The 24,863-nt window shown below is 36.2% G+C and overlaps 1 protein-coding gene across 2 annotated transcripts in view; it reads left to right on the top strand.

Moving 5' to 3' along the window:
• Positions 1-6,710: 6,710 nt before the first annotated feature.
• LRRIQ3 (leucine rich repeats and IQ motif containing 3) overlaps positions 6,711-24,863 on the top strand; it is a 154,074-nt gene continuing 135,921 nt past the window's right edge. For both annotated transcript variants that reach the window (XM_003411133.2, XM_023549474.2), the window contains exons 1-2: positions 6,711-7,002; positions 7,732-8,055. In XM_003411133.2, the coding sequence (XP_003411181.1) occupies positions 6,754-7,002; positions 7,732-8,055 (573 nt within the window). In that variant the 5' untranslated portion in view covers positions 6,711-6,753. The remainder of the gene's footprint in view (positions 7,003-7,731; positions 8,056-24,863) is intronic.

Here is a 24,863-nt window from a genome sequence, read left to right as displayed (position 1 = left end):
ATTATAAACCTTACAGATAGATTTTCTAGAAAATAACTGTTTTTTTCTTATTTTGTGGTTTTATGTGCAGAATCTTAGCAGCTGTTATAATTGGGAAATCCATTATCCAGAATTCTGTTTATCTAGTAATATAATTGATGCTTACGAAATAAATCACATGCATATATGCACATAGACTGTCAAACGTAATTTTAATATCCTTTTTATTTAAAGTAATAATATCTGTATTCTTTAAAAAAAGTGTCTAAAAATTCTAGTGAATGATTGTGAAGTCTAGAGGTAAGTTCTGTAGTTTTAAAGTGTTTCTTTGAACATTTATTTTAAATATTTGTTATGTATCATATCTGAAAAGGAAATAAGTATGCAAAATGAAGAATTTTTATTTCTTAATACATCGCCTTTTTTAAATGGAAAAAGTTGGGAAAAAGATGAGACTTTTATAATTGATATATTGTCCTTTGTAAATACATGATTGTTACAGTATGATTAAAAAGGTATAACTTTGAAATTAGTACTTCAGTAGATATAAATTCATTAAAGGTTTACTAACAGTGACACTGATTTCTTATAACTGCAGAACTTTTTTGTAGCTTTAATTGGAGCCCTGATGCTTTGTGTAATGTGTTGTTGTACTTAAATTTGTCTTTTGAACATTGTATTATTATTTAAACTTGAAAATGTACACATTTGTATGTACATTTCACAAAATAGTTAAAAAATTTTTAAAGTCCAAAGGGAACAAAATGGGTGCCACAAACAGTTAAGCACTGGGCTAGTAACCAAAAGGTTAGCAGTTCAAACTCACCCAGAGGAACCTTGGAAGAAAGGCCTGGTGACCTGGTTCTGAAAAGTCACAACCAAGAAGACCCTATGGAGCTCAGTTCTGCTCCGACACACATACTGTGAGTCAGAATCGACTCAACGGCAAGTGGTTAAAAAGGAACAGAAGTGACTGGATCACTTTTTTTTGTGTGTGTGGTTATGCTTAAAATTGTCAGCTCTTGGTAAACAGGCTTTTACCTAGCTAGGGATTTTTGGCTTCCCTTGGTGGGCTGTAGAATCACCTGGCCTGTAGTTGCAGAGATATGATTCAGATGGTAGGCTGGAAAGCCTGGGAAATTTTGTTATTCTAGCTATTTTGGTATACAGTAAAGAATGAGACACAAAACTAGATGTTACATGAGTCAGTATAAAACAAAATATGAAAAATCTCCACTTATCTAAAATAATTGGGAAATGTGACAAAACGATTAGCTGAATTGTCTAAATAACTAAAACATTATGATCTGAATGTAGAATACTAGTTTTTTTAAAAATGGAAAAAGTAGTTAATTATACTTATTTCTATATCTTTTTTTTTTCTATATCTTAGTGATAATAAGTTAATCTTTACTTTGGATAGCAATAGCTAGTACTATATTATAATGTTCTGTTATGGAATCTGTTTTTTAAAGTATGAAGTTTTTTATATATGGCAAATATTGTTGGCAGAGGTGACTATTAATATAATAAATAATATGTAAGTATTAATGTAGTATATGGAAAAGAAAAAGAATGCTTATAAGATTATTTAATTTATTTTAGAATTTATATTGCACCAACTGAAATAATCAATGAAAATAATTTAAAAGATTAGATACAGATAAAACAAAAATTAGTTAAATAGAACTGAAAAATATGTTTCTAGGCACCTGGGATAAGATTCCATATTTGAGTATTAGCTTAACTCTCAATGTCCTGACAGATAAGAAATGGGTAAACTTTGGAGTAAGCTTTCTTATTTAATGGTAAAAGGAACCACAGAGAATTCTTTGGACTTTTTTATTTTTTTCATTCCTGGCACTATAGATCTGGATATGGGGTTAACCACTGGCTTCTTTTTATCATAAGAGAATTTCATACAAACTAGGTAAAGAATTTATTTTTATAGATCCTGTAAATTTTTATAGAACCTCTGCAATGAGAAAACTACAAAATACATCCCCAAATATTTGAGAATATGACCAAAGGTTAAAATATTTTGAAAGCTCACTTACTATATTTATTATTATCAGTATACTTTTGGAAGGTTACTTTTTATCTTAAGTTGTTAATTAAGCTAAATACTTACATTAGTGACACTTTTCCTACAGGGATTACTATGTGCCAGACACTGTATTAAATGCTTTATGCCAACTAATTTATTTAATATTCATAACAATTCTATGAGCTAAATACTATTTACTGTCCTCATTTTCCAAATGAGGAAACTGAGGCACAAAGAAAATATGCAATTTGTTCAAGGTCACATTGCTCAGAACAACATTTTTATTTCAGATTTCTCTCTTTCTCCCTGGTTTCTAAGCTTGAAAAACCAAAACACCTTCAAAACATAGAAGGTTATTTCTTTTAAATATAATAGCTTGTCAGCTCTTTGAGATCAGGATTTTCTTTTTCACAGCAAAAAACCTTGTACTTGGTGATGTTAAATAAATATTAGTTGAATTCAAAGGCTAAATGACAAAAAAAAAAAAAAGCAGAACAGTCTGTTTTAAGAGGATGATAACTTGGAAAGATAAAGAGAATATAAGAAAAATTTGAGAAAGTTGAAGCATTTAGCTATCTTTGTTTCTGGTTAAAAACAAAGAAATATGGTAAAAATAAGCTGGGATAAATGGAAAGCCTGTGAAAAAGAATAAGATGAAACCAAATCGAACTCTACATAGCTTTAATATATTCCATTTGAGGGGAAAACAAATGTGTTCTGTGATAAGTGGCCTGCAAAGATAGCCCCAATGAACTATGCCTTTTCCTGGTATTCATTCACCTCCCAAAGTGAAACTGGGGTTGTGACTGTCTCTAAGCAATAGAATGTGGCTGAGATGAAGTTGTGCTAATTGGATCAAAGCCTTAAGAACATTTACTTGTAAGGTTCTCTTTTTATACTTTTGGAAGCCTTAGTCACCCATGTAGAATGTCTAGCTACCCTGTTACAGATGGATAGATTACATAGAGAGGAATTGTGAAAATAAAGAGATCCTGAGACAACATGGAGAGAGAGAGGCCCATCCATCCCAGTATCCCAGTTGAATTCAACCTTGCAGCTATCCTTGATAAGGCACCAGATATATGAATGAGTCACCTGTATGTGCCACCTCAATTAAGATCACACAAAATGGCAGTTCCAGCCGACATTCCTTGGAGAATGAAATAGGAGAACTTTCTTGGATACCCACTGAAATGATAACCCTTAGGATAAAAGTATCAGGGCAAAGCTGATGCCTATGAGGCGAAGGTCAAATATACTGCCATTCTCTAACTTTTCCACCATTTCTGACACCAGCTGCTCCCCTTATATCACTCTTTAGCCATTAAATTCGATAATTCATTGCAGTGGTCACAGAGAACTCATGGAAACACTATGTCTGCAATAATAGCTTTACTAATAGAAAATGATATAAACAAAGGTGTAAAAAGGAAAATGCACAGTGTAAGGTCTGGAAGGGGTCCCTGGAGCCTCAGTGTCTTAAAACTCCCAAAACCCCAAATCCATTGCTGTCCAGTCGATTCTGACTGCTTTCCTTCTTGGGAACAGATGTTCACTCTCATCAACTAGGAAAACTTCCAACCAGGAAATGTTCTGTGATATCACTTGGTGGGCTCCACTGTCAGCTGCTCCTCTCAAATGACTCCCAGCTCTCTTGACTTGGCTTTGGCCTGTACACTTTGCTGACATTGTCCAGGTTAATCTGGTCTGCAATGTTCTCTGCACAGGGCTCTAAGTCCTGAGGACATGCTTCCCTCTTGGCTTTCCTCAGTTAGGGGGCCCCGTCTTGAGCCCCCGCATTCAAGCATTTTTATTGTTGGGCAGGTCCCCAGCCAATCTGTATAAAGGTGAACTACCAGGGAGGGCCCTTCAGCCCGTCCATGTAAATGTCAACTATAGGATGGGGCTACCAAGTCAATTCCAGTAAAGGTGTAGGGGAAAGGAGGGGGCAGTGAGTCTGGTAAAGGTCAATTCCTTACATCAGTAAAAGAAATAGAAAAAATTTCACTTCTGAATAATATCAGTAGTAGTTCACTGACATCATTGTTCGGGTGACATACAAAACCAAAAACCAAACCCATTGCTATCGTGTGAATTCCGACTCAGAGCGACCCTATTGGACAGATTAGAACTGTCCTGTAGGGTTTCCAAGGATTGGCTGGTGGATTTGAACTGCCGACCTTTTGGGTAATAGCTGAATGCGTAACTAATGTGCCAGTTAGTTAAAAGTACAGTTATTCATTAAATAGAAAATAGATAAGTGGTAACTTTGGTGAAGGGTAAGACAGTACACAATATTGGGAAAGCCAGCACAACTTGTACAAGGCAAGGTCATGGAAGCTCCATAGACACATCCAAACTCCCTGAGGGACCAAATTGCTGGGCTGAGGGCTGTGGGGACCATGATCTTGGGGAACATCTAGCTCAAATGGCATAACATAGTTTATGAAGAAAATGTTTCTACATTCTACTTCAGTGAGTAACGTTTGGGGTCTTAAAAGCCTGTGAGCGACCATCTGGGATACTCCACTGGTCTCATCCCTTCAGGAGCAAGAAAGAATGAAGAAAACTAAAGATACAAGGGAAAGACTAGTTCAAAGGACTAAAGGACCGCATCTACTACAGTCTCCACCAGACTGAATCCAGTACAACTAGATGGTGCCCGGCTACTGCTCTGACTGGGATCACAATAGAGGGTCCTGGACAAAGTTGGAGAAAAATGTGGAACAAAATTCTAACTCAAAAAGACCAGATTTGCTGGCCTGACAGAGATTAGAGAAACCTTAAGAGTATGGCCCCTGGGCACCCTCTCAGCTCAGTAATGAGGTCACTCCAAAGGTTCACCTTTCAGCCAAAAATTGGACAGTTAGAATCTCTGAAAACAAATGTGGAAGAAGGTCTGCAAAAAATTATCAAAACAGAGTATCAGAGATGAAATAGCTCGTGTGAGAAGTAAATACATTGAAACAAAATATGTCACGTATGATAAATTCGTGTATTGATGCAATGATGAAAGGTGTAATGTCAGGCTTCAGCTTTATGTAAAGAAAGGAGATCTCCGCAGTCCCATACTGATTTGTGTTTGTTGTCCAAAGGTTTTGTTATCACCTTATGAACAAAAAAATGAAAGGGAAAAAAGTATCTTTGGTGTCTTACTCTCATTTTGCAGATTCTTTGCAGGATAGTTACTGGCTTCAAAAGCTTGATTCTATAGCTGAAACTTTTGAGCACACCATTGTTTGTCTTGAAACATCCTCGTTCATTCCATAGATGTGGTCTCTCATAAGCCCTTGTTACAGACTGTTCTGGAATTAGCCTATCTTCAGGCTGAACTGGAAAAATAGGTCTTTGAAAGGCTATCTTAAGAAAAGACTAAGGCCTTTTCTACTTTGGGGGCTGTCTTAGGCTGGATTCTCCAGAGAAGCAAAACCAGTAAAGCATATAAATATATGTAGAGAGAAATTTATATTAAGGAAACAGCTCATGCGAATGTAGGGGTTGGAATGTCCCAAGTCTGTGGATCAGGATATGAGCCTTTCCGAATTCATGGAACTGCAGAAGCTGGTGAGCCCAAGATCGGCAGGTTGAAGAGCTGCTGGCTCAAGTCCCAAGAACCAGAGGTCAGACAAGAGGCAGCTGCTGGATCCAGAACAAGCCCAAAACCTTGGCAAGGTGAGCAGGAAGGAAATAGGTGGTGGAAGACAAAGAGATGAAGACTGAGGGGGCAGTGAGCCACCATAGGCCTCGCCTCCACTCATACTGCTCAGCAGCTTCCATCATGGGGGTGACCACATATCAGATTTCAACAGGGAAGTGGTTACATTATATAACTGCCAAAACACTGAAAATCATGGCCCAGTCAAGTTGACACATGATCTTAACCATCACAGGGCCTAAATGATGGGATACAGGGTGGACATTGCCCATATTGAAGCTTACCATTCAATGCCTTTCTTCATTTAACAGTATTTTTTAACCAAAATTATTATACCAGCTATGCTAAGATATACTTAGGTTTATTTTTAGTTGTCTAGAGGTGATATTTTTATCTCACCTATTTCACTGAATTCCATGTCCTCTAAGTATTCTAGAAAAGGAAAGTTTCGCTCTTTACTGATTAGTGGAAATCCTGGTGGCGTAGTGGTTAAGAGCTATGGCTGCTAACCAAAAGGTTGGCAGTTAGAATCTTCCAGGCGCTCCTTGGAGATTCTACGGGGCAGTTCTACTCTGTCCTATAGGATCGCTGTGAGTTGGAATTAACTGGACGGCAGTGGGTTTTTGAGTTCTACCGATTAGTTTCATTGGTGAGGGCAGTGATACCTATTTGAGTAGTAGTTATACAAACCAAAAAAAAAAAAAAAAAACACCATTGCTGTCGAGTTAATTCTGACTCATAGAAACCCTATAGTACAGAGTAGAACTGCCCCATAGGGTTTCCAAGGAGTTGCTGGTGAATTCAAACTGTCGACCTTTTGGTTAGCAGCTGTAGCTCTTAACCACTGTGCCACCAGGGCTCCTGTAGTTATATAAATGTTAGATATTTAAGATGCTTTGGGATAGAAAGTGCTATGGGAATTAAATATTCTGTTTTTTTTTTTTTTAATTTTAACTTTTCTACCTATTTTTATTCTTACTATATTTTAGGAAATCTTGTTTTGTTTTTCAGATAGATGTATTTTGAAAGTTGAAAAAAATAACTTTTTCATGGAATTTTCCATTTTTCATAGATGTTTCATGGAACAATTACAAAAGAGCTAACCATCCATGAAGAATGGAGTCACTACAACGAAAGCATGATAGAAGATCAAAAAGACTTTGTTTTTGTGAAGTTCAATGGCCTTCTTTTAAAATCCATGGAAAATTTACAATCCTGTATCTCTCTTAGAGTATGCATCTTCTCAAACAATTTTATTACAGATATACAGCCGCTTGAAAATTGTTTAAAATTAATCAAACTTGATCTCCATGGAAATCAGGTAACCAATAGTCATTTCAGATATTTGCACATAAGTCATATTTATATGATAGTAAGAACTTATCTCTCTACAACATTTCTCCCAGAAAATCTTTTATCTAAAATGTAAATAAAAATTAAATATAAATACAAAATGTATAAAAACAGAAAAACGTAAGCGAAATTAAAATATATAAACAAATTGAATTATTTGATATATTTTACTCCTTCAAATTTGTAGTTTGAATTAAGCTTGCTTTTGACCCCTTAATTCTATATGTAAGAAAACTATTTTAGAAAAATTTAAAGAGTCACCTTATTACAAAGGAGATTTTATTAAATGGAAGTTGTTGTTGTTAGGTGCCATTGAGTTGATTCCAACTCGTAGCAACACTACGTACAACAGAATGAAACATTGCCTGGTGCTAAGCCATGCTCACAGTTGTTGCAATATTTGAGCCCATTGTTGCAGTCACTGTGTCAGTCCATCTCGCAGAGGGTCTTCCTCTTTTTCGATGACTCCTCTACTTTATCAAATGTGATGTCCTTCTCTAGAATCATTGTTTATTCCAAATGCCCAATGTATCGTATTTTTCCCCCAGTTATTTTATGAATAATTGGAAATTCCCTCTGTTTATTAGTTAAAAATTTGCTATTTGAGAAAATCAGAAGATGTTGAATGTCCATTTTCCATGAAACTTTTAAGAATTTAATATTTAAACTTAAAGTGTTATTATTAATACTATTTCAGATAAAGAATCTACCAGGAACCAAATTTTGGATTGGATTGAAGAACCTAAAACTCCTCTATCTCCATGACAATGCATTTGTGAAGTTAAAGAATATAAGCGTGCTATCTGCTTGTTCTAATCTCATTGCCCTCACTTTGTTTGATTGTCCAGTAAGCCTTAAAAAAGGATATAGACATGTCCTTGTTAATAGTATATGGTCTCTCAAGGCACTGGATCATCATGTGGTTTCTGATGAAGAAATAATTCAGAACTGGCATCTTCCTGAAAGATTCAGAACATGTAACCACCGACTTTTCTTGAATTTCTGCCCTGCTTTGAGAAAGGTAATTGGCTTTGTTAGGGTTTCATTTGAAATAAATTTATAGATGTAAGATTTTAGCTTCTAAGTTTTATACCTAAATTCTGTAAGTTCATTCATATTTTTGCATCATTTTTTATAAAATATCATAAACACATGAACATATTAATAATAGCCTTATATCAGAACACTTAAAAAAGCTTGTATGTCTACTTCATAAAAAAATTTGGCCTAAGAGTATCAAATTGTAGAGGAACTATATATATGTGTGTGTGCGTTTAACTGAAAGTGGTATCTCTAACTTATATAGATTTTTGGTATTCGGATGATTCCATTGGGAAATATTTGTTGACTTTTTGAAGTGACTTAATGAACTATTTGATTATTATTGGAAAAGAATAAAAATACTGAATTCATACACAATTAATTTGATGACATAATGGCATGATGAAACCATAATTATATGTGACTTCAAATCTTGGAAGAAGTGATTGGAAAACTTGACATCCAGTTGTAAGTTACAGAATACTTAAATGGACAGGTAAAAATGTAAGAAAACATGCTTCATGACAAATTACTGTTTGTCAAATAAATAAGAGTTAAAAGAAGGTAAAAACATCAGGTGCTAAAAAATGCAAAAAAAAATCTTGTAGAACAGATATGTATGTTAAATTTATGTATAAGTTCATATACATATATATGCATAGAACATTTGAGACGAGTAGAAAATCATTTGAGCAGTTATCACATCTAAAAAGTTAAATGGTGAACAATGATTATGCATGAGAAAGCTGGAGATTAGGAAGTTGGGAGACTTCTGCATTATAAAAAATTATAAATATGTTAATGATTTTGTAGTAATACTAAAAAACAAACAAAAATATTCCTATGAAGAGAAAAAAAGGAGGCAGTATTTAAGTATTTTATCCTGGGCCTTAAAGGAAGCAATTCATTTAGGTATTACAGATCTATGGTATGGTGTAATCAAAGGTGGGAATATACATAACCTTTTTAAAGATAATCAAAATGATGCTCATGTAAGAAAGTAATGGGCTATTAGGGGAGTGGGTGTTGAGAAGGAACTTGGATTACTAAGGAGTTTAAACTTCTTTCTGAATGTAATGAAGATCTGTTGAAGTTATTTGAGTAAAAAAAATTGGAATGATTTTTTCATAATAGGTGCACTATGAATAAATGGTATGGACAAATTTTTTTTCAAAAGATTAATCCAGTATTTATATAGCAGATTAATGGGTGGGGGGGTTAAGACAAATGAGGGCAGGGAGATCAGTTACTACAGGGCAAAAATGATGTAATTAGGGTTCCTATGGGCAGATAGCAGTGATAGTGAAGAAAGAAGACAGTGCAAAGTAGATGACAGTAACAGCCATTGTGGTAGCCACTTTATGTATTTTATTCATTCATTTATTCACTAATTATATATTGACTACATAAATGACCAAAGACCAGATGCTTTGTGGGATGACATCAAGGACAGCATACACGAAGAAAGCAAGGTCATTAAAAAGACAAGAAAGCAAGAAAGTAGAACAGCTAAAGCGAATGGATGAAGTAAATGATGAAGTAAAAGCTGAACGGAAGATTTCAAAGGGTGGCTCGAGAAGTCAAAGTAAAGTATTACTACGAAATGTGCAAAGACATGGAGTTAGAAAATCAAAAGGGAAGAACATGCTCTGCATTCCTCAAACTGAAAGAACTGAAGAAAAAATTCAAGCCTCGAGTTGCAATTCTGAAGGAAAAATATTGAACAACACAGGAAGCATCAAAAGAAGATGGAAGGAATACAGAATCACTGTACCAAAAAGAATTGGTTGAAATTCAACCATTTCAGGAGGTGACATATGATCAAGAGCTAATGGTACTGAAGAAAGAAGCCCAAGACGCACTGAAGGCATTGGTGAAACATAAGGCTCTAGGAATTGATGGAATACCAATTGAGAAACTTCAACAAATGGATGCAGCACCAGAGGCGCTTACTCATCTGTGCCAAGAAATTTGGAAGATAGTAACCAGCCAGCTGACTGGAAGAGACTCCTATTTGTGTCCATTCCAAAGAAAGGTGATCCAACAGAATGCAGAAATTATCAAACAATATCATTAATATCACACGCAAGTAAAATTTTGCTGAAGATCATTCAAAAGTGTTTGTAGCGGTACATAGACAGAGAACTGCTAGAAATTCAAGCCAGATTCAGAAACGGATGTGGAACCAGGGATATCATTGCTGATATCAGATGGATCCTGGCTAAAAGCAGAGAATACCAGAAAGATGTTTACCTGTGTTTTATTAACTATAAAAAGGCGTTCGACTCTGTGGGTCATAACAAATTATGGATAACATTGGGAAGAATGAGAATTCCAGAGCACTCACTTGTGCTCTTGAGGAACCTGTACACAGACCAGGAGGCAGTTATTCAAAGAGAACAAGAGGACACTGTGGTTGAAAGTCAAGAAATGTGTGCATCAGGGTTGTGTCCTTTCATCACACTTGTTCAGTTTGTATGTTGAGCAAATAATGGGAGGAGGTGGACTATATGAAGAAGATTGCCGCATCAGGATTGGAGAAAGACTCACTAACAGCCTGCGTTATACAGATGATACAACCTTGCTTACTGTAAGTGAAGAGGACTTGAAGCACTTATGATGAAGATCAAAGGCTACAGCTTTCAGTATGGATTACACCTCAACATAAAGAAAACAAAAATCCTCACAACTGGACCTATAAGGAACATCATGATAAATGAAGAAAATATTGAAGTTATCAAGGATTTCATTTTACTTGGTTCCACAGTCAACACCCATGATACAGCAGTCAAGAAATCATAACGGCAAATTGCATGGGGCAAATCTGATGATGGAGACCTCTTGGAAATGTTAAAAAGCAAAGACGTCACTTTAAGAGCTAGGTTGTGCCTGACCCAAGCCATGGTATTTTCAGTCACCTCATATACATGCAAAAGCTGGACAGTGAATAAAGAAGACTAAAGAAGAAGAATTGTTGCATTTGAATTATGGTGTTGGTGAAGAATATTTAACGTACCATGGGCTGCCAGAAGAACAAACAAATCTGTCTTGGAAGAAGTACAGCCAGAACGTTCCTTGGAAGCGAGGATGGTGAGACTTCATCTCGCCTACTTGGGAGATGTTATCAGGAGGGGCCAGTCCCTGTAGAAGGACATCATGCTTGGTAAAATAGAGGGTCAGTGTAAAAGACAAAGACCCTCAATGAGATGGAGGACACAGTGATTACAGCAATGGGCTCGAACATAGCCATGATTGTGAGGAAGGTGCAGGACTGGATACTGTTTTGTTCTGTTGTACATGGGGTTGCTATGAGTCAGAATGAACTGGACAGCACCTGATGACAACAATAACGACAGCAACCTAATACGTGAGAAGGATTAGTCTGAGCCTTGAGGATTAAGTGGTGAAACAATACTGTAAAATTCTTGCCCCTCTGAAGTCCACTGGGAAGAGGCACATAAACTGAAAAAAACAAAACAAAAAAGCACAGTACGAAACCATAGAAGTTTATAAAGTGTTAATTGCTAAAGAAAGAAAATAAGGCAATAACACAGCGTGAACGGGGTAGAGATTTGGGCTATTTTATCTAAGGCCATTCAGAAAAAATGTATTTACTCTTTTTTGTATCCTTTAATGTGTAAGACTATTATTACTCTTATTTCAAGTGAAGATAATGAAGCTTAGTGACGTGTAAGATCTTCCATAGTATCCAACAGTCAATGAGTTGTGAAACTGGAATTGCAACTAGTTTCTTGGTTTCAAAGTCCTGCAATACACATTGCATCATAATAGTGCAGAAATTTACAGAAGTTTTTTACCAATTGAATGTGAGATAAAAAGAATATATGAGGTCATTATATGTGTTGGATATAGTGTAATCTTTATAGAAACAGATTGCCAGGCCTTTCTTCAGTGGCACCACCAGGGGGTTCAAACTACCAACCTTTAGGTTAGTTGTTGTTAGGTGCTGTTGAATCGGTTCTGACTCATAGTGACCTCCTCTATATGGGAAAAGAATATACGAGGTCACTATATATATAAAACTCTTCTAATATGTTTCAGTAACTGGGACAAAGAATAACTTAGTTAACAGGGTGGCATTTAAAAGGTTTTGGTGGAAAGATGAGTTTGGTCATGTTTATTTGGGGCAGTTTATTGATGTAGATACATCAACGAGGCAATGGAAATGAAGAATTGTCATTCAGAAGTAGCGTTCTGGGCTTGAGATGTAAATTTGTTAGCCATTTGCTTGAGGTCGTAGTTGAAGCCAGCCTCTCTCAGGATGATATAAAAAACCTAACTCTTTGCAGTGAAGTCGATTCCGACTCATGGTGACCCTACAGGACAGAGTAGAACTGCCCCGTAGTTTCCAAGGAGCACCTGGTAGATTTGAACTTCTGACCTTTTGGTTAGCAGGCATTGCATTAACCACTACACCACCAGGGTTTCCTCAGGATAATATAGGGATCAAAAAATATAGGGATGCCAAGCGGTGGGCAACAAATTGAGATAGATATTTATTTAATATATTTGAAACTTATCTTTCAGAGCAAGTCATTGCACTTATTATTAATGAGTTATAAATATATCAGGAAAACTGAAAATAATAATGAACTTTGTAATTGACCATACCATTTTTAAAGTATTGTAATTTTTTTTTTTTTTTAATCAGGAGGGCAAGGATGCGGAAATTTAAAAGAGTGTTACATATATATATATATATGTACATTCATTTTAAAAGAAACAAATCTAGTAGTGTAACCAAAACTTGAACCCTATAACACAACAAAAATATCCTCAAGGAGTTTTTTTTATCTTCAATTTTGACATAAAATTATTTCTGGGCCTTAAGAGCAAAATTGGAGATTTCCTGAGGAAGGATTCATCCTCCAGACCATCAGAAGACATCCTATCATGGTAACCCCATGTGTTACAGAATAGAACTACTTCATATGTTTTTATTGGCTGTAATCTTTATGGAAACAGATTGCCAGGCCTTTCTTTGGTAGCACCACTGGGGGGTTCAAACCACCAATCTTTTGGTTAGCTATTGTTAGGTGCTATTGAATTGGTTATGACTCATAGTGACCTTATGTACAAAAGAACAAAACACTGCCTGGTCCTGTGCCATCCTCACAATCATTTGTACTTAATCAAATAATTAGTATTGATGTGCAAAGTATTTGCACCATCCAGGGTTATATGTATCTCTGCCTATATTCACTTCTTAAACTGAACACATTACTTCTTAAACAAAATTAAAATCTATTATTAAGGAAGGAGATGTTTGTGCCCACCCTAGTAGTAATGACACATTCTTCCTTCTACCCCTGGTGTGTTGACAGAGGAGGCCTCATGGTGATCAGGACTTTCACCATTGCCCAGTTGTATTGAACCCACCCCAAAAGAAGTGCCAGTGAAGGCCATATGGGGACTAAAACTCCCACCCCTGCCCGGTAGTAACAGGAACATTCCTTCCATTGGGAATCAGTGGAGGCCAAGTGGGGAACCTGGACTTCTGCTTCTACCTAGCATTAACAAGATGATGACCCTATTTCCTTTGAGGGAATATTGTCAAAGAAAACCAGCTAAAACAGAAGGTTTAAATAAGATTCACAATTTGTAATAATACAGAAGTGTCTAGATCGCAATAAAAAATTACTCATCAGACCAACAGCTAGGAAGATCTCAAACTGAATGATACAAAGCAATCAATAGGTGCCAACACTGAGATGACAGAGATGTTAACAATTAGCTAATAAAGATTTTAAAGAAGCTATGACAAAAATGCGTCAGCGAGCACTTACAAACACACAGAAAGGTAATGAAAAGAAGAAGGAACTTTGAAACATGAGGAAGGAAGAAAGAACACAATAAGCAAACGTGGGTAAATACAACAGACTTTCTCTTCTTGAGTCTTCTAAATTATGTTTGATAGCTGAAGCAAAAATTAAAACATTGTCTTAGGTGGTTCTAAATACATGTAGAGGAAATACTTAAAATTATAAACTGGGATGGTAAAGGGATATAAAGGGAAGTAAGTTTTCTATACTTGAGCTGATAAACTCTAGTAGCCTGTCAGTACAAACACACATACACATACACGTGCATATATATTGCATATATGATTATATATGTAATTGTAACTATATTTATATATATACACACACATACACACAAACCCATCGCCTTTGAGTTGATGCCAACTCATAGCAACCCTATAGAACAGAACTCAACTACTCCACAGGGTTTCCAAGGCTGTAAATCTTTAGGGAAGCAGACTACCACATCTTTCTCCTACAGAGTGGCTGGTAGGTTCAAACTGCAGACCTTTCAGTTAGCAGCTGAATACTTAACCACTCCACCACTGTATCTCCTTTAGGTGTGTGTGTGTGTGTGTGTGTAAATTTATAAAATGTAGTAAAGAGAAACCACAAAGACAGCAATACAAAGAAATAGTCTTAAAAACATGTAAGTAAATCAAAATGGAATTCTAAAATATGTTCAACTTACCCACAGGAAGCAGGAATAAGAAAACGGAGAAATTAAGAGCAGAGAACAAACAAAAACAAAACAAAATGACAGACTTAAGACCTAGCATATCAATAATTACATTAAATACAAGTGGTCTAAATATACCAGCTAGAAGACAGAGGTTGACAAAGTATATTAAAAACATGACCCAATCATATGTTGTCTATAAGAAACCCTCTTTGTATAAAATAATATGGGAAGTTGAAAGTAAATGGTTGGAAAATTATAGATCATATAAAAATTAATCAATGGAAAGCAGAAGTGGCTACATTAATATTGGATAAAGTAGACTTTGGAGCAAAAAAGTTACCAGAGACAGAGAGGGACATTTTATGTAGCTATAGTAATCAAAGAAAAGGAACCCTGGTATCACAGTGGTTAAGCACTCAGCTGCTAAACAAAAGGTGCTGCTCCACGGGAGAAAGATGTAGCAGCCTGCTTTCATAAAGATTGCAGGCTTGGAAACCCTATTGGGCAGCTCTGCTCTCTCCGATAGGGTGGCTACGAGTTGGCCTCTGACTCAACAGTAACTATCAACTCAAAAGCAACAGATCATAGTAATCAAGACTGTGTTTATTGGCTGAATACTAGATGTGCAGATAAATGGAATAGAACAGAAAACTTAAAAATAGATTCACACAAATATGCCCAATTGAATTTTGACAGAGGTAGAGAAGCAGTTCAGTGGAGGAAATATGGCCTTTTCAATAAATGGTGCTGGAGCAATTAGAAATCCAAATTAGAAAAAAAATAAAATCTTGACCTAAGTCTCACACCGAATACACAAATTAACCCAAAATAAATAATGGAGTTAAGTGTAAAATGTAAAACTATAAAACTTTTAGGAAAAAAAAAAAAGTAGAAGAAAACCTTTAGAATTCAGGACTAGGCAACTAGTTCTTGGATCTGACACCATAAACACAGTCGATAAAAAGAAAAATTAATAATTGGAGTTCATCAAAAATAAAAAACTTACACTTTGCAAAAGACTCTGTTACAAAGATGAAAAGATAAGTTACAGAGTGGGAGAAAATATTTTCAAACCACGTATTGGGAAAAGGATTACCATTTACAATGTATAAAGATCTCTCAAAATTTAGCAATAAAAAATCTAAAAAAAGAGCAAAATCATAAGGAGACATTTTGACACAGAGGATATATAGACGGTAAATAAGTACTTGAAGAACTGTTAAACATTATTAGCCATTAACACAAAACAAAAAACAAACAAACAAGAAAAACAAACCTGTTGCCATCAAATAGATTTTGACCGTATAGAATAGGGTAGAACTGCCCCACAGGGTTTCCAAGGCTGTAATCTTTACAGAAGCAGACTGCCATGTCTTTCTCCCATGGAGCTACTTGGTAGGTTTGAATTGCTGACTTTTCAGTTAGCAGCTGAGCATTTAACCACTGCACTACAAGGGTTCCTTCATTAGCCATTAGGGAAATGAAAATTAAAACCACAGTGAGATATCTCTGTATATCTATCAGATTGATTAAATTAAAAAAAAAATACAACATCAAGTTCTGACAAGTGTACAGAGAAACTGTATCATTCATACATTGCAGGTTGAAATATAAAACGGTACAGTCACTCTCGAAAAGAGTTTGACAGTTTCTTAAAAATAACTAGACATTCAACTACCATATGATCCAGAAATTGTATTCCTAGGCATGTATCCCAGAGAAATGAAGACTTACATTCACACAAAAACCAGTACACAAACGTTTATAGCAGATTTTTCATAACAGCAAAAAACCCAGATGTCCTTTTGTGGGTGAATGGTTAAACAAACTGGTATATCCATACCATAAAATAATATTCAGCAATAAAAAGGAACAAACTATTGATACATGCAACAATCTGATGAATCTCCAGAGAATTATACTATTTTTGCAAAATGATTTAAACAACAGAAAAATTGTATTCTCACTGCCTAGTACAGTTAGTGTACAAATTTTTATTTTATAACTACTATGTTACATTTTTACTCTTTGCACTGGGCTTTCATTGTTGAAGAAAATAAAATTCCTGCCCTCTGGGAGCTTATATTCTTAGCTGAGGGGCAGTAAACATTTGGAAGATATGTATAAAGTAGGTAATTTTCAGGTAACAACTTTTGTGAAGGAAGTGGAATAGGGTAAATAGAGAGTTTCTGGGGCCCGGGGAGGAGAGAGTAGGAGAATCATCATGAAAAACTTTTATGAGAGTGGGACATTTGAATTGAGACATAAACGATGAAGAGGAAGCAGTTACTCAAAAGATAAGATTATTCTAGGCAGAACAGACAACAAATGTGAAGTCCCTGAAATGGGATGCTTCAAAGGGTCAGAAAAACAGTAAATTTGGCTAGAGCATAGTGAATAAAGGGAGTAAAAGAAGGATATGATGTAGAGACTTGTGCAGACTGGCCACTGTATAGACACTATGGACAGGAGAAGCCAGAAGACCACTCAGAGTTTGTTACAGTAGAGGAGGCAGGAAATGGTGGTGGCATGAACTTGTATCTTGTTGATGAAGATGGTGAAATATGGTCACATTGAAGATACTCTTTGGAAGCAGAACCAAAAGGGCTTACTAGTGAATGGACTGAGAATTGTGAGTGAAGGGGGAAGATCCAAGGATGACTTTTAGCAGAGGAATATAATTAGAGCAAGTCTACAAGAGCTAAAATAGAAACTTGAATATATCCACCTGAATTTAGAGACCATCTCAAGAATAGATTTGACTAATGACCTAAGATCAGAAGAACTGTGGAATGACATCAAAGACATTATATGAAGAAAGCAAAAGGTCATTGAAAAGACAGGAAATCAAAAGGTCATTAAAAAGACCAAAACGGGCGTCAGCAGAGACTCTGAAACTTGCTCTTGAACGTCAAGTAGTTAAAGCAAATGGAAGAAATAATGAACTACAGGACATAAAAAGATTTCAAAGGGTGGCTCCAGAAGACAAAGTAAAGTATTATAATGACATATGCAAAGACCTGGAGTTAGAAAACCAAAAAGGAAGAACACGCTCAGCATTTTTCAAGCTGAAAGAACTGAAGAAAAAATTCAAGCCTCGAATTGCAATAATGAAGGATTCTAAGGGGAAAATATTAAATGACACAGGAAGTATCCAAAGATGGAAAGAATACATGGAGTCGCTCTACCAAAAAGAACTGGTTAATGTTCAACCACTTCAGGAGGGAGCATATAATCGGGAACTAATGGTACTGAAGAAAGAGGTCCAAGCTGCACTGGAGGCATTGGTCAAAAACAAGTTCCAGGAACTGACGGAATACCAATTGAGATGTTTCAACAAATGAATGCAGTGCTGGAGGAGCTTACTAGTCTATGCCGAGAAATTTGGAAGACAGCTACCTGGCCATCCAACTGAAGAGATCCATATATATGCCTATTCTAAAAGAAAGGTGATCTAACTGAATGTGGAAGTAATCAAACAACATCATGAATACCACATCTACATAAAATTCTGCTGAAGATTATTCAAAAATGGCTATAGCAATACATTGACAGGGAGCTTCCAGAAATTCAAGCCAATTATTCAGAAGAGGATGTGGAGCCAGGGATATAATTGCTGACGTCATATGGATCCTGGCTGAAAGCAGAGAATACCAGAAAGATATTTACCTGTGTTTTATTGACTATGCAAAGGCATTCGACTTTTGTGGATCATAATGAATTACTGGTAACATTGCAAAGAATGAGAATTCCAGAACTCTTAATTGTGCTCATGAGGAACCTGTACATAGATCAAGAGGCAGTCGTTCAAACAGAACAAGGGGATAGTGCATAGTTTAAAGTCGGGAAAGATGTGCATCAGGGTTGTATCCCCTTTCACCATACTTATTCAATCTGTGTGTTGAGCAAATAATCTGAGAAGCTGGACTATGAGAAGAAGAATGGGGCATCAGGATTGGAGGAAGACTCATTAGCAGTCTGCATTATGCAGATGTCACAACATTGCTTGCTGAAAGTGAAGAGGACTTGAGCACTTACTGATGAAGGTCAAAGACCACAGCTCTCAGTATGTATTACACCTCAACATAAAGAAAACAAAAATCCTCACAACTGGACTAATAAGCAACACCATGATAAATAGAGAACAGATTGAAGTTGTGAAGGATTTCATTTTACTTGGATCCACAATCAACTACTAAGGAAGCAGCAGTCAAGAAATCAAAAGGTGCATTGCGTTGGACAAATCTGCTGCAAAAGACCTTTTTAAAGCAATAAAAAAGCAAAGATGTCACCTTGAAGACTAAGGTGTACCTGACCCAAGCCATGGTGTTGTCAATCACCTCATATGGCTGTGAACACTGGACAATGAATAAGGAAGACCAAAGAAGAATTGACGCCTTTGAATTATGGTGTTGGTGAAGAATATTGAATATACCATGGACTGCCAGTAGAATGAACAAATCTGTCTTGGAAGAAGTACAAGAATGCTCCTTAAAAGCAAGGATGGCAAGACTTTGTCTCACATACAATGCACATGTTATCAGGAGGTGTCAGTCCCTGGAGAAGGATCTCATGCTTGGTAAAGTAGAGGGTCAGCGAAGAAGAGAAAGTCCCTCAAATAGATGGATCGATACAGTGGCTGCAACAGTGGGCTCAAGCATAACAATGATTGTGAGGATGGTGCAAGACTGGTCAGTGTTTTGTTCTGTTGTACATAGGGTTGCTATGAGTCAGAACTGACTTAAAGGCACCTACCAACAACAGCTTGTCTCCAGAGCCATAACTCCTATAGTGGAGGAGATGCATTACTTTCCCATGTAAAGAGGATACTTCATTTGTTTCAGATATCAAATGGTTTATAGCAATTACATAAGTTTGCAAAGATATTTTTATTAACAATTTGCAAGGTAGTTTTTTTAGGACATCAGAAGGCTCAAATATTCTTGGAGCATTGCTTGTTCTGCAATACGGACACTAACCATGCCCCTAGGTGATGATTATTCTGTTTATCTCCTTGAAGAGAAGAAATTATTTATGCCTCAGTGGATAGTACGATTCTGCTATAAACTACAATGTGGGCTGAATGGTTCTCTACTGTTGAGAACACTATGCCTGACCAGAACTACTTGCGTTTAGTCCTCTAAATTCTCTCCTCTATTGTTCTTTGTTCTGTTTCACTGCTCTCTCTTTTGCACTTACCCATTTTCATATATTTGTGTATAATCTTACACCCTACACACACACACACACACACACAGATAACACACCATGAACCCAAATGCAATAAACAAAGACTAAAGGAACATAAAGACTAGAGGAAATAATATCTATACTAGAAACCAGTAAAGAATGGCATTTAAATACAATATTAAATCCCAGAGTTGTTCTCGATAAAGATTTTTTTTTTTTTCTTTTTTGGTAGCTATGATGAAAATGGTACTAAATTAAAAGAAGAAACTTGGAAAATCTGACATTAAGCTTTTATTCCTGATAAATACAACAAAATGACAGGAACTAGAGGAGATACTGCAAATCCCTCTAATTAGAGGGATAATATTTACCGAAGTGACAGATAGGATCCATTGCTACTGATCACAGAATAAGCTTCATGGAGAGGTCCAAGTGCAGACAGGGTTATAATAAATAACAAGTCCTAGTGTGTGGCAGAACTCATCTCTGACAGAGCAGTCAGAAAGGAGATTAGACTCAACCACATGACTTATCTGACCTGGAGCAGTTGACAAGCCAAATAGAAAAGTCAATATAGAAGTCTGGCCTTTGACAGAGTGCTTCACAAAACAGAAAAAAAATTCTTAGGTAAAATTTCCCTGTTAGGATTGCCTATATCCTCAGTTCATTCACCATTCCTTTCTGGCACCTGGTTAATGTATATTTACTTCAATATTTTTTCCAGCTTTAGATGTGGACAGACAAGTATAGCACCATTAAGAAGTTTAGCAAATTGAGTGTACATATTAGGAGAATATAAAAAGAATATGTTCACATGGTCATTGGGTAAATACTAAACTTGTTTAGAATTTTCCTAATTAAAAGATAATTCAGCATTGAAGAGAAACAAATAAGGGGCATATGAAAACATTCTGTAGCTCTAAAAAAGAAAGGTATCCTTCAGATGGAAGAAGATCATTTTAGAGAAAAATTTTCTAAAAGAAAAAGAAAATATTAGACTATTTGATTTATACATTAATATCATTCAGCAGAATATGAGCTCTGTAAAATAAAAACAGATGAAATGTGAGGTAGCTACATTGAATAAAAATATAAGGACACCAGCTTGGACATAGTAGAATTAAGAATATAATGATGCACACAAAAAAACAAATTGTTATATGACATAAACTTAAGAAGTTCAGCCAGAATACAGAGGAAACGGATGAATACATGAAAATGATGAGAAAAAATACAAGACGTGGAGGTCAGATCCAGGGTATCTAATGTATGTGCATAGGAATTACGAAACCAGAACCAGTTGTTGTCTAGCTGACTCCAGCTCATGGTGACACCATGTTTGTCAGAGTAGAACCATGCTCCATAGGGTTTTCAGTGAGTAAGTTTTCCGAAGTTGATCATGAGATCTTTCTTCTGAGGCACCTCTGGGTGGACTTGAACCTCAAACCTTTCAGTTAGCAGCCAAGTGAGCTAACTGTTTATACCACCCAGGTACTCTGAATAGGAATTACAGTAGAGAAAATGAAAGCAAATACATGAGATGCAATAATCAAAGAAATAATGGGAAAATTTCATGGAGTTGATTACCAGAGGAAATCTGTGAAAGAACTACATGTATTTTCTTTAAAAATCTTTCAAATTCACTTCCCTAGTCAGGAAAGAAAAGCATAAGTATTTATATTTCCGATATGTCTTTGAATATAAGAAATCATTAGGCAAATGGAAGTATTGGCAAGAGTGTAGGGCATGTGAGGCAAAGTAGAAAGCATTTGCAAAGGCACAAATGTATTGATAGAGTTTGGCACATTCAAGTAACAACAAGTAGCTTGGTATTTTTGAAGTTTCGAGAGACAAAAAAGCATTAAAGTAGCAAAGAATATTATGTATAGTAGGTCCCTGTGTGGCACAAATGGTTTTTTGAGGTTTACAGAGACAAAAAAAAAAAATTAGAGTAGCAAAGAATATTATGTGTAGTATGTCCCTGTGTGACACAAATGGTTTGCCCTTGACTACTAACTTAAAAACTGGCGAACTTAAGACACCTAGAGGTGCCATGGAAGAAAGGCCTGGTGATCTGCTTCAATAAAGATCACAGCAAAGAAAACCCCATGGGGCAGTTCTACTCTGTAATGCATAAAGTCGTCAGGAGTTAGAATCAACTCTATGGCATCTGGTTTGGGTTTTTTATTATTATTTTTGTATGTAGTACTAAAGAGACATAGTTTTATCTTACAAGATCTTAGGGAAACATTTAAAGATTTTACCTGACCAGATTTCATTCTAGAAAAATCATCCTGTATTCTGTAATTTCGGAGTGGATGGAAATTAAAAGTAGATAAATTAGTGAGGAGTCTGTTACAACAGTGCAGCACCTAGCTTATAAGGGCAGATATTATAAATTGGTAGAGGGCATGGAGTATGGGGAATAGATTGAAGAGATATTTATTTGACTGTATATAGTGATTTATTGGATGAAAGGATAAGAGAGGGATGGAAGAATATTAGTTTATTACGTAGTTGACAAGCTGAAGAACAGTTTTAATTACTATACTGGTAATTCAGTATGAGGCGTGGATTGAAATGTTTTCGGGTGGCGGAGATAATGATTTCAGCATCTGACATGCAAGTAGAGAAATGGAATTAGAAGTTCATTTTATAGGTCTGTAATTTAAGAGAGCCCTGGTGGTGCAATGGTTAAGCACTTGGCAGCTAAACATAAAGGCAGTTTGAACCTACCAGCCTTGTCTTCGTGGGAGAAAAGACCTCCATAAAGATTTCAGCCTAGGAAACCCTATGGGACAGCTCTACTCTGTCCTATAGTGTTACTGTGAGTCAGAATCAACTCGATGGCACAGAAGAACAATATAAGAGATAATAGCTATGTGGATAATATGCATATGTGAGGCAGTAACTGCAGCAGGGAATGTGATTATTCTAGGAGAGTTAGAAAAGAGAGGGAAAAAAGGAAGAAAACCTAAATTATCTCAATATTTAAATAGTTTGTGAAAGAAAAGGAGCAAGCCCAACAGACTGAGAAATAAAAATTAAAAAGGTAGAAGAATTAGGAATGTGATGTTACTGCAGCCAAATAATAGATTTACAAGAATAGATTGATTGACATTGCTAAATGAAGCTTGGAGTCAGCTATGATAATGCATTAATGACCATTACTCAGTGGTTTAATAGTCAACTGATAATACGGAATACCAGTTACAGACCTAACAGCTTACTTATTCCCAAAGATATAGGCTGAAGAAAGGGTTGTTGAACTTGGTGAGTTTATGTTGCAGTGGGGAAGATAGAAAATAAACTGATAATTTCATTATAGTATGAGTGTGAGAAATGAGTTATTGCATGGGATAATATTGTAGAAGTGTATTGAACTCAGATCAATGTTAAGAAAGGCTTCTTAGAAGAATGACCTGAGTCTCCAAAAGACAAAGGTAGTGAAAAAATTGGGAAGGGCGGTCCAAGACACTTGAATGAGATCCATAAAAAGCATTGAGACTAGAAAATTTTCAGGAGCATAAGTGGTTAGGTTCTCAGTTTGTGGTACTGTGGTGGTGTACATGTTTCTGTGATACTGAAAACTTTGCCACTGGTATTTCAAATACCAGCAGGGTCACTCTTGGTGGACAGGTTTCAGTGGAGCTTCAAGACTAAGACAGATGAAGAAGAAGAACCTGGCAGTCTATTTCTGAAAAATTGGCCAGTGAAAACCTAGTTAATATCAGTGGAACATTGTCTGACATACCGCCAGAAAATGAGCCCCTTGGGTTGAAAGGCACTCAAAATACTACTGGAGAAGAGCTGCCTCCTCTAAGTAGAAATAACCATAATAACATGAATGGAGTCAAGTTTCCAGAACCTTCATCTGCTGTTGTGGCAAAACTCGAAACGAGAAGAAAAAGTTGTAAATGTCTATTAGTAATTGGAGCATGAAAAGTATGAAGTAGGAAAGTAGGAAAATTGGAAATTGTCAAAAATGAAACGGAACACATGAAGATCAATATCCTAGGCATTAGTGAGTTGAAATGGACTTTTGTTGTGGTCATTAGGTGCCAATGAGTTGGTTCCAACTCATAGCAACCTCATGTACAACAGAACAAAATACTGCCCTGTCCTGTGCCCTTCTCATGATCATTGTTATGCTTGAGCACATTGTTCTAGCCACTGTGTCAGTCTGAAGGTGCTTCTCTTTTTCCATGACTCTGTACTGTACCAAGCATAATGTCTGTCTCCAGGAACTGACCCCTCCTGATAGCATGTCCAAAAGATTGAAACGAAGTCTTGATATCCTTGTTTCTGAGGCAAATTCTGGGTTACCTCTTCCAAGAAAGATTTTTTCATTTTTCTGGCAGTCCTTGGCATATTCAACACAGTACTTCAAAGGCATCGATTCTTCTTTGTTCATTGTCCAGCTTTCCCATGTATATGAGGCAAATGAAAACACCATGGCTTGGGTCAGGTGCATCCTAGTCCTTAAAGTGAAATCTTTGCTTTTTAATATTCTAAAGAGGTCTTTCATAGCAGATTTGTCCAATGAAATTACATCCTTTAATTTCCTGACTGCTGCTTCCACGGATGTTGATTGCGGATCCAAGTAAGATGAAATCCTTGACAGCTTCAGTCTTCTCCATTTATCGTGATGTTGCTTATTGGTCCAGTTATAAAGATTTTTGTTTTCTTTATGTTGAGATGTAATCCACACTGAAAGGTGTAGTCTTTGATTTTCATCAGTAAGTGCTTCAAGTCCCCTTCACTTTCAGCAAGCAAGATTGTGTCATCTGCATATCACAGGTTGTAATGAGTCTTCCTCCAATCCTGATAGCTTGTTCTTCATATAGTCCAGATTCTTGGATTATTTGCTGAGCATACATTTGAATAGGTTTCGTGAAAGGATACGACACTAACCACACCTTTCCTGATTTTAAACCATACAGTATCCCTTTGTTCTGTTCAAATGACTGCCACTTGATCTATGTACAGGTTCCTCATGAGCACAATTAAGTGTTGTGGAATTCTCATTCTTCTCAATGTTATCCATAATTTGTTATGATGCACACAGTTGAATTTCCTTGCATAATCAATAAA

This window comes from Loxodonta africana, chromosome 3 (genome assembly GCF_030014295.1).
Source record: "Loxodonta africana isolate mLoxAfr1 chromosome 3, mLoxAfr1.hap2, whole genome shotgun sequence".
NCBI lineage: Eukaryota > Metazoa > Chordata > Mammalia > Proboscidea > Elephantidae > Loxodonta > Loxodonta africana.
This window is presented reverse-complemented; position numbering and strand designations above follow the sequence as displayed.